At 37.6% G+C, this 11,415-nt stretch overlaps 1 protein-coding gene across 3 annotated transcripts; it reads left to right on the forward strand.

Annotated features, from left to right (window-relative positions):
- Positions 1 to 4,182: 4,182 nt before the first annotated feature.
- Positions 4,183 to 11,265, forward strand: Rnrl (Ribonucleoside diphosphate reductase large subunit). Of its 3 annotated transcripts, none has more exons than XM_071796588.1 (13): positions 4,183 to 4,392; positions 4,670 to 4,758; positions 5,012 to 5,189; positions 5,319 to 5,682; positions 5,757 to 6,052; positions 6,166 to 6,328; positions 6,444 to 6,832; positions 6,923 to 7,110; positions 7,189 to 7,497; positions 7,586 to 7,774; positions 7,930 to 9,661; positions 10,465 to 10,576; positions 10,649 to 11,265. In XM_071796588.1, exons 1-11 carry the CDS (start codon positions 4,275 to 4,277, stop codon positions 8,254 to 8,256), a joined length of 2,610 nt encoding a protein of 869 aa, XP_071652689.1. In that variant the 5' UTR covers positions 4,183 to 4,274; the 3' UTR covers positions 8,257 to 9,661; positions 10,465 to 10,576; positions 10,649 to 11,265. The 3 variants fall into 3 exon arrangements, with proteins under 3 accessions (XP_071652689.1, XP_071652692.1, XP_071652686.1); XM_071796591.1 differs by having other exon boundaries at positions 7,930 to 9,286; XM_071796585.1 differs by having other exon boundaries at positions 10,669 to 10,788.
- The last annotated feature ends 150 nt before the right edge of the window (positions 11,266 to 11,415 follow it).

The raw sequence follows: 11,415 nt of genomic DNA on the forward strand, positions 1-11,415 counted from the left end.
GACGTCATGACAACCGCCCGCCGCTCAAGTATATAGGGTCAAGGCCATGTGTTGCTGGCTTGGCGCGAGAAAAAAAGTTCTCCCTATCGTTTATCGCAAAATATCTGAGCAACCACCGAAGATATAGAAATGATTGAAAAAAGACTGTTTAGTTTATACTCTGCGCTATTGGAATATCTCGATTTTATTACTAACAATTACGTCCTTCCGTTTATTTAACATGATAAAGCGCGCGCGTGCCGTAAAGATCGGGCGCCAAATTATTTCTGACTTTCTTAAAACGCTTATATCTCAGCAACCGTAAATGATAGAAAGATGATTAAAGAAAGACTTTGTACTTTATACTTTGCCCTCTTGGTATTACTCACGTGTATTACTCGCACGTATGTACTTTAGTTTATTAAAGCAATAAAGCGCGAGCTCGCCAAATAAGAATCGCGCGCCTCGCCGCATTCATCATTTTCATTAAACGTTTATATCTTCAATGCGAATTATGTTCAGTATTCTATAACTCTTTATCGTTGAATCTTGTTCGAGACACCTTAATTTGCATTAAAGAACACATAACAACGTTAAAATAAATGTATTTCTAGAAATATGTCCTGCAATCGTTCGTCGCATTTCAGAGCTTTATACGTTCCGCCGAGCAAAGGCATACGGCGCAGCTTCTATTTTTTCTTATTAACTAATATGCAACAACATTTTATAATTATTTATCGTCTAACCACATTCGAGAGAGCATGCCTCGCATTAAAAGACACATAACAATGTTAAAATGAACGTATTTCTCAAGATTTAGTTGGTCTCACGTATCGTATTTCGGATCTCCGAATTTATCGTCCAACGCCGCCCGTCGGCATTCGCAGCTACCTTTTTCTCTTTGGCTAGTATTATGCAACAGCATTTTATAATTATTTATCGCCTAATCACATTCAAGAGAGCATGCCTCGCATTAAAGAATACATAACAATATTAAAATAAACGTATTTCTCGCGATTCATTTAGTTATCGTATTTCAGAACTCCGACTTTGTCGTCCAATGCAGCCCGTCGGCATTCGCAGCTATCTCTCTCTCATTGGCTAGCATTATGCAACAGCTTTCTATAACTCTTTATCGTTTAACCTTATTCGAGAGAGCCTAATTCGCATTAAAGGACACATAATAATGTTAGAATAAACGTATTTCTCGAGATTTATTTGATGTCGCGTGTGGCATTTCGGAGCTCCGAATTTGTCACCTAACGCCGCCCGTCGGCATTCGCAGCTACCTTTTTCTCTTTGGCTAGTATTATGCAACAGCATTTTATAATTATTTATCGCCTAATCACATTCAAGAGAGCATGCCTCGCATTAAAGAATACATAACAATATTAAAATAAACGTATTTCTCGCGATTCATTTAGTTATCGTATTTCAGAACTCCGACTTTGTCGTCCAATGCAGCCCGTCGGCATTCGCAGCTATCTCTCTCTCATTGGCTATAGCCATTATGCAACAGCTTTCTATAACTCTTTATCGTTTAACCTTATTCGAGAGAGCCTAATTCGCATTAAAGGACACATAATAATGTTAGAATAAACGTATTTCTCGAGATTTATTTGGTGTCGCGTGTGATATTTCGGAGTACCGAATTTGTCGTCCAACGCCGCCCGTCGGCATTCGCCTCTACCTCTTTCTCGCTGGCTAGCATTATGCAACAGCATTTTATAATTATTTATCGTCTAATCACATTCGAGAGAGCATGCCTCGTATTAAAGAATACATAATAATATAAAAATAAACGTTTTTCTCGACATTTATTTGATGTCGCGTGTAGCATTTCGGAGCTCCGAATTTGTCACCCAACGCCGCCCGTCGGCATTCGCGGCTACCTTTTTCTTGTTATCTAACATTATGCAGCAACATTTTGAAACTCTTTAGCGTCTAATTACATTCGAGAGAGCATGCCTCGCCTTAAAGAACACATAACAATGTTAAAATGAATATATTTCTCAAGATTTAGTTGGTCTCACGTATCGTATTTCGAATCTCCGAATTTATCGTCCAACGCCGCCCGTGAGCATTCGCAGCTACCTTTTTCTTTTTAGCTAGCATTATGCAACAGCATTTTATAATTATTTATCGTCTAATCACATTCGAGAGAGCATGCCTCGCATTAAAACATACATAACAATGTTAAAATGAATATATTTCTCGAGATATGACCCAGTGTCGTTCAGCGCATTTTGCATTTCAAAACACCCGCGGAATACCTACTGCAATCCGGACAACCTCCTCGCTCTCATGCTTTCCTGATATATCAGGAGTAAATTTCCGAGATTTTGCGGTGCAAAACCTGAGTTTCGCCTACTTTATCATCCGAATTAATTTTTCTATTAACTATTATTGTATTCTAACGTCTCCACTGATGCATAATTAAATTCTTGCTATTTTTTAATTATTATTTTAGATTATAGTATTCTATTAATCTAATTATTAATACAGTTATTAATTATTAATTATGTTAATAGTTATTAATTATGTTCTTTTGAATAATTTATGCGAACGCAACAAAATGCGGCAGAAAGTTTCGCATACTGAAATGTAAAACGTATATGTAACAGCATTTTAAAACTCTTTACTGTCAAATCTCGTTTGAGAGAGCATGATTTGCATCAACGGTTACATAACAATGTTAAAACGAATTTATTTCTCGAGATATGACCCAGTGTCGTTCAGCGCATTTAGCATTTCAAAACACCCGCGGAATACCTACTGCAATCCGGACAACCTCCTCGCTCTCATGCTTTCCTGATATATCAGGAGTAAATTTTCGAGATTTCGCGGTGCGAAATCTGAGTTTCGCTAACTTTATTATCCGAATTAATTCTTCTATTAACCTTTATTGTCTTCTAACGTCTCTACTGATGCATAATTAAAATCTTGCTATTTTTTAATTATTAATTGTGTTCTTTTGAATAATTTATGCAAACGCGAAATCTGGCAGAAAGTTTTGCATACTGAAATGTAAAACCTCTTTATTGTCAAATCTCGTTTGAGAGAGCATGATTTGCATTAACGGATACATTACATAACAATGTTAAAATGAATTTATTTCTCGAGATATGAGCCAGTGTCGTTCAGCGCATTTCGCATTTCAAAATACCCGCGGAATACCTACTGGAATCCGGACAATCTCCTCGCTCAACATGCTTTCCTGATATATCAGGAATAAATTTCCGAGAATTTCGCGGTGAGAAACCTGAGTTTCGCCTACTTTATCATCCGAATTAATTCTTCTATTAATTTTTATTATCTTCTAACGTCTTCGCTGATGCATAATTAAATTCTTGCTATTTTTTAATTATAGTTTAAGATTAAAATAACCAATTTATTTAATTATTACTATGTTTATTGATTATACGTATATGTATATATGTACATACACATATGTATATTATGTTTAAACGTTTAATAACTATCTTGCGTAAATTATTTCACTAATTCGCTAAAAACGACAAATTGAAATATGCTGTATAAATAGTTTATTTTTTTTAGAATAATAACAAATTACTTAATATTATATATCTCTTAATTAGGACTCTACTCTTAATATATCGCGAGCCATAATCAACGTGCCGATACGCTGATTGGCTCGTGCGCACTGCTCGATTCAAATATGTAAGCGCACTTATTATTCCTTTTGACATCCTCGTGATTCCGTTATTGCTTTAATTGTTTTTTAATAGGTTTTTGCAAGGCTGTAATTATATGTAATATTTATATCAATTTAATATTTATCTCATGTTATAGATCTTATATGATAAAAATGGTAGAAATTCCTGTTTTACAATCCTTTGTTACTACGAGAAAGGATTTCTTCAGACATGCCGTAACACGTTTGACAAATAAGAATAGGAAATACACTCGTCGAACGGCGAGAAGTTTCGATGGTGAAGCATCTTGCACAATAGGCGATAGCGATAGCGATAGCGATAGCTACATAGCTTTGTCGGCAACCTTGTCGCTGTCGCTATCGCTATCGCTATCGCCTATTGTGCAAGGGGCTTTACAGTTTAAATCGAGGATGGAATGCGCTGTTCGAGGAGGAGGAGCACCTTCGCTTACTATTGGCCGAAATCGATAGGTCGTAACGCGCATGTCGAACATGTGTTCTTCTTTTTCCGGTTCCGTTTCGCGCCTAAAATTGTTGTTGGCGACGTTGGCGTACGAAGAATACAGTAGTCGGTGGTCAATAGGATATATCGGTTTGTCGGCTTTCGCGAACCACTAACATGGATATTTGTGCGATGTTTGAGAAGCTTGATGCGCAAGAAAGTTGCCGCGATCGTTCTCCCCCGAAAATGAAGAGCAAGGAAGCCGTGCGAGAAAAGATGCACGTTATTAAGCGCAGTAAGTTACGGGTTAACCGTTTCTTTATGCTCGATTAAGGATGTGTAATCGTTTAACGTTCCCACGAATGATGCGTCAATTCTTTTATATAATGTTAATATAATTATTGCAACACCGGGAGACTGCAAAATTACAAAATAATTCACAATAAAATGATGATCAGACTGTTAGCGATACTATGTTGATATTATGAATACTATGCATTTATTAAATTACAAATCATTATCAGATATGAAAGGGAAAGATTGAAATTGAACCCCATTATTTTCACTTATAGATGGGCGTAAGGAGAATGTCCATTTTAATAAGATCACTTCAAGAATTACCAAACAGTGCTATAACTTAGATACGAAGTATGTGGATCCAGTAAGTATCTTTTTATTTTTTAGATAAGTTTGCAATATGATGATATGTGAGGAAGTGGGGTGTATAAGTATAGTATCTTTAGAAGTTTTATAAAATTATGTATATATTAATTTATATCAATTTTTTTTTAATCTAATATATATATATATATATATTAGATTTAAAAAAAATGGATATAAATTAATATTGCATATGCAAATAAAAATTTACAAATTTAGTAATATCAATTTGTATAATCAAAAATTTATTATAGGCTGCTGTGGCGCTTCAAGTGATACGTGGTTTATATTCTGGAGTAACTACAGTTATACTTGATAATCTTGCGGCGGAAACTGCAGCTACAATGGCAACTAACCATCCTGACTATGCTATATTAGCGGCAAGAATTGATGTGTCTAACCTGCACAAGGAAACCAAGAAGTGCTTCAGCGGTACAGCATCTTGCGTTTAATTATTTGAGTCAATTTCTGTCATAAAATTCTTAATAATTCTTGATTTTTTATGTTTAATTAACATGAGATTTAAAATTAAAATCAATGTTTAATTCTTGTACTTTACAGAGGTTATGCATGACTTATATTACGCCAAGAATCCCATCACGAATGAACATATTCCTATAATCAGCGAACATTATTATAATATTATTAAGAATAACGCAGAGAGACTGGATTCTGCTATAATATACGATCGAGATTTCAGTTATAATTATATTGGTTTTAAAACGCTCGAGAGAAGCTATCTGCTGAAAATCAATGGGAAGATAGTGGAGAGGCCTCAACACATGTTGATGAGAGTGGCTGTTGGTATTCACGAAAATGACGTTGACAAAGCCATAGAAACGTATAATTATTTGTCTGAACGATATTTTACGCATGCTTCACCAACGCTATTCAACTCCTGTACTAACAATCAGCAGATGTCTAGGTAATCTGGAAAGAGTTTGATTAGTTTAATAATATTGAAGCATTAATGTTTTAATAAGACGTATTTTTTTGCAGCTGCTTCCTCCTAACCCTCGAAGACGATAGTATAAAGGGTATTTACAGTATGCTGAAAAAGTGCTCCCTTATTAGCAAATACGCTGGAGGAATAGGACTTAATGTACATTGCATTCGTGCCAAAAGCGCGGAAGATACGAATACAACTAACGGCTTGATTTCTGTTCTAAAATTATATAACGAAATAGCTATTTATGTTGATCAAGGAGGAAACAAAAGACCTGGAGCGTTTGCTATTTATTTAGAGCCATGGCATGCTGATATCTTCGATTTTCTGGAACTTAAGAGGAACATCGGTAATTTTTTTTTATTGTTTTTTAATGTAGAAGTATAGATTAGATGGATGAGACGTTTATCCGTTTATTTTATTGTTGTTTATAATTATAATGTGTCGTATGCTTTTGAACAGGTGATGGAAACATGCGAGCTAGAGATTTATTTTATGGCCTTTGGATACCAGATCTTTTTATGAAACGTGTGTATAATGATGAGATGTGGAGTTTGATGTGTCCATATGAATCTCCCGGTTTAGCTGATGTTTGGGGCGATAAATTTGAAGACGTGTATACTAGGTATATATTAGCAGTCACGTTCTCTTTCTATTAATTATTTAACTATCTGTTAACTTATATTTTTCATCCTCTAACTTTTGTAAACGTTGCATAACGTTGTATGGAACACTTCTAGATATGAAAAGGAAGGTCGCTACAGAAAGCAAGTGCAGGCCAGAGCTGTATGGCTCGCCATTCTCAGGTCACAAGTAGAAACTGGAACACCTTATATGCTTTACAAAGATCACTGTAATCGAAAATCGAATCACCAGCATGTAGGAACTATTAAATGCAGCAATTTGTGCACCGAGGTTCTTCAATACTCCGGCCCTGGAGAAGTCGCTGTATGCAATTTAGCATCTATCGCTGTCAACATGTTCGTCAATACAGACACCAAAACTTTCGATTTTGATAAACTTAAAACAGTCACAAAAATCGTCACCCGTAATCTAGATAAAGTCATTGACGTCAATTTTTATCCTATCCAAGAGACGAGAACATCTAATCAAAAACATAGACCTATTGGTGAGATTATGACATTTAGTCTCATTCGATTTTGTCATTAATTTTATATAATTAATTAATTATACTATAAAACTAAAAATTGTGTCTTAGGTATCGGGATACAAGGTTTAGCAGATGCATTCCTATTAATGCGATATCCTTTCGAAAGCAAAGAAGCGAAGGAACTCAACATTAAGATCTTCGAGACGCTTTATTACGGTGCGTTAGAAGCTAGTTGCGAATTAGCTGCGGAAAAAGGAACTTATGAGACATATCAAGGTAGTCCGGTCAGCAAAGGCGTAAGTATTTTAAAATTTTAATCGCGGAACATCCTATCTGTACATTATAGTTGTATAATCTTGTTTTTTTTTTCCCAGATCCTCCAATACGATATGTGGAACGTCAAGCCGACAGATTTATGGAATTGGGATGAATTGAAAGCGAAGATCGCGAAGCACGGAGTAAGAAATTCGCTTTTAATAGCACCTATGCCAACAGCCTCGACGGCACAGATTTTAGGAAATAACGAGTCCATTGAACCATACACGAGTAATATCTACGTGAGGCGCGTATTGTCTGGAGAATTTGTCATTGTCAATCCCCATCTACTGCGAGACTTGACCGATAGAGGTCTATGGGACGAAGCTATGCAAAACGAGATACTCGCGAATTTTGGATCTGTTCAAGTAAATGCCTTTAAATATCTCCTAAACGTTCCTGTCGCTCGAATTATTTTAGCGCGATTCTAAGATAGTGTATATGTGTACTTTGCAGAACATTGAACGTATTCCCGATGATTTGAAAGCGCTTTATAAGACTGTATGGGAGATACCGCAGAAAGTGATTCTCGAAATGGCTGCTGATCGAGGAGCTTTCATCGATCAATCGCAATCCTTGAATGTTCATATAGGGGATCCGACGACTGAGAAGCTTACATCGATGCATTTCTTCGGTTGGGAAAAAGTAAGCGATCTATTTCGGGATTTTTTTTAACTTTTACACTAGTTAAGTAACACGTTCCCTTGAATTCTTCCAACATCTTGTCATTACACAAAATAAAGAATCTAATGAAATTGTACGAGCCATCATTTCATATGAAAATATGTTGTCGTTTACAGGGCTTAAAGACTGGCATGTACTACCTGAGAACAAAACCAGCCGCAAATCCTATACAATTCACAGTGGACAAATCAAAATTACAAAGTCGCGATTCGAGTACTTCCAATGGCAGCACCTCTGCTATCGACAGCACTATCAACAGCTCTGTCAACAACACTATCAACAGCCCTATCAACAGCACTCCTATCAAGTCACCCAACAAAAGTGTTAACGACAATGATGCCGAAAAACGAAAACAATTAAGTCAGCAAGCAAGTAAAAATTTGGAAACAATGCTCGCTTGCTCGCGTAAAAATGGGGACGCTTGCACGGCATGCAGCTCCTGAGTTTATTACTTTGGTATTTTAGCTCTTTTGTGTCTCGAATACGTAAGCTATTTTTTATCTTTGTAAATTATGTAAACAGAAACGATTTTGGCGTGTATATTCTAAATTTAATTGCATTGTTATAACGGATAAAAGATGTTTTGATTAGTATATATATATATATATATATATATAATACTACAGAACAAAATTTGCAAAATTAAATAAAATTAAAATGATTATATCAAATAATTAAATTAAATTAAATTGATTATAGGAATTCGTAGATCTAAACTACAACTTAGTTTTTTTATGTATAAACGCGTCTGTTTTTTCCAAAATATATTTAAAGAATATTCTAGGAAACTTTGTCTTTTAAAGTAAACTTGAAAGCAAGCACAAGAAAATATATATTTTCAAATATGTATGTAATGTATTGTCTTATTTTTATTGAATCATAAAAGAGACCCGCAGTAAAATTAAACGGGTAAAAGAAAAATTTATTTAAAAAATTTTTAAATTTAAATGTCAGCTTTGAAACGTAACGGTTTTTTTTAGAAAAACTCCAGTTCTAATCCGTATGTAAATTAGGATTTACATTTCTGTCGACCAAGTGCCGACTTGGAAAGTTGAGGTAATTCAACTTTGGCGTAGCATTCTTTTTTAATCGAGCGCGGACAACGCGGCCGGAGCGAATGCGGCGCTGCGGCGCATCGAATGAATCGAATATCGAATGTCACTAGGATCGAGACACGTGGCATCACTGCCAATCATTGCGGCAGAGGGGTGGATAGGGAGTGACAAGGGGGGCAAAGAGGCTCTACGGAGACGACGCAGAACGCAGAACCATATTTATTTTGGTTTGGAAATTAGTCCGCAGGAGCCGTGTGCGTTCGTGCGCGCGCGCGAGCGGCGAGCCCGCGAGTGTGTGCAGTGTGTGTATGTGTGTGTGCGCGTATCGTCGGGCCGTGCGTTTCGCACCGATTCGGGTGGTCGAATTTTCTAAGTGCTTGCTTATCGGAGATCAAGAACTGAGAAAAAAAAATGACCCGTAAGTCCAGCCGAAACGTCGCCGAGGTCGGGTCGTTCCCTGATCGCGCCGCGACAACTCGACGAGAGAGAGAGAGAGAGAGAGAGAGAAAGAGAGACGGGGGACACGGCGTGACGGGCGAGTTTGACGGCCCGTAAAACTCTTCCGCGGCTGCCATTGTCGTTAACGTTGAAAATAAGGTCGCCGCGTAACGATCCGCGCGATCACGGGTGACTCTCGCAGAGATTTGTCGCACGCGCGAACAAACGTCCCGGCGCGAAGTCGCGCGAAACGTCGCTGACTCGTCGAGGAAGAAAGGAGCACACCGCCGAGCCAGACGATGCGCTCCGAGTACCCTCGAGAATTCTCGTTCTGCAGGCTGTTTTCGAAGGAAAGGTCAATATTTTTCGATGATGATAACGCGATAAAAGAAAAAGAATGAAAGAGATAAAAGGGTCCCTACGAGTCTGTCCCGCGAGTCTCGACGATTTCGCGGGATTGAGAAAATCGCGTGTCTTGACAGGTGGAGGAAGAAAAGTCGAACATGGTTTACGAACGGGTAGCCTCCACTTCTCAGAGACACGCGATGGGTCTCGATTCTCGATTTCCGTAAACCTCGTTGTTAACCTCGATGACATGCGGAACCGCGATGGCGGCGCGCGTTCGAGCCGCGATCGCGTGAGATCGAGGTTTCTTTCTATCCACGGTGGATAAATTAATTTCGCCGGATTTGACAGCGATCGATTCCGAGGAGTAAATATGGTGAACAAAAAAATGATTTATAGCGTAGTTGCGTCGCATTTTAGTCGTCCGCCATTTTGTGCAAGCGTGACGCCTTTCGAACTCGGAACGAGGAGCGACGCGGATAAAGATTGCAGTTAAAGTAATCGGAGCAGTTAAATCGCGGGGCATTGCCGATCGTGGATCGTGTTCATTAATAAATCACGAGTATTCATTTCACATACTAGTTCGCTCGAAAGAACACGATTTTGACTTACGTGCACGTGCGCACGCGCGGATAAGTAGCGCTCTTTTTATGAGCACCTTGGTCGAGTAGAGTAAACGGGGACGAAAATAGAGAAAAATAAATAAATAAACCGAAAACTTGCGGAGTAAAATAAAATAAAAATTATATTAAAATTGAAAAAATTTGATACTTCCTAAAAAAAAAAAACGTTAATTAGTTAATTGCGTTACAGGCGGAAATCAACGTGAACTAGCACGAGCCAAGAATTTGAAAAAAACCTCAAAAAAGGCAGCTTCCGAACAAGACAGCAATAAAGGTCTTTCCTTGGAACAACGTAAAGCACGGTAAGTCCCCTCAGGGGGGGTATCCGTACCTTTTTCCCATTCGAGAGAATAGAAATAGATTTTTTTATAAAGGAATCTTTCATCTTTTACAGCGACGCGGAACGAATGCGAGAGAAACAGCTTAAGAAACAGCAAGGTGAACCAGGGGATAATTCGAAGCAGGCAGCGGGATAATTCCACAGAGAAAGTGTGTAAATTTTTACGACAAGAAACGGCTATATCGCATCCAATGGCTATGCTAAAAAGATTCACGATTGTACGGAACACAGGGATCGATGCTTATACCGGGGACGGAGAAAGTAATCACCATGTTTTCGATGTTAGAGAATTTTTCCATTGTCGGCCGTATGCGGGTGTGTCGACCATATGACATGCCTCTGGACCTAGCCTCGATTATCTTGTTATTTACACGTTGCTCACAAAAACAGTTATAATCAGTGTGTACAAAACTTGACGTTACCTACACCTAAATTCAGTCAAAGAGAACACGCGTTTTTGACTGGTTTCTCTAGGTATAAGGATATTAAATAATACGATATATTTGTAGTACTACGTTCCAATTCTGTAAATCCAAACTTATTTAATATGTTGTGTAATTAAATGTGTAACAAGCGAACGATTGTTAGACACACGCATGTGCCACTATCGTCCCCTCTCGCTTGTAATAAACTGTTCAAATTTTAACAATACATGCATAACTCTTAAATCTTTTCGTCTTGTCCCGAACGGTATGTCGCTTTACTTGCATCACAATACGTCATAGAAATCGTTTAGTAACAGTTCGACATTCAACAGTTAATAATTCTACAATTAAATACAACGTATTAAACGGTGAAAGA

Source organism: Temnothorax longispinosus, chromosome 1, assembly GCF_030848805.1.
Source record: "Temnothorax longispinosus isolate EJ_2023e chromosome 1, Tlon_JGU_v1, whole genome shotgun sequence".
NCBI classification, from domain to species: domain Eukaryota; kingdom Metazoa; phylum Arthropoda; class Insecta; order Hymenoptera; family Formicidae; genus Temnothorax; species Temnothorax longispinosus.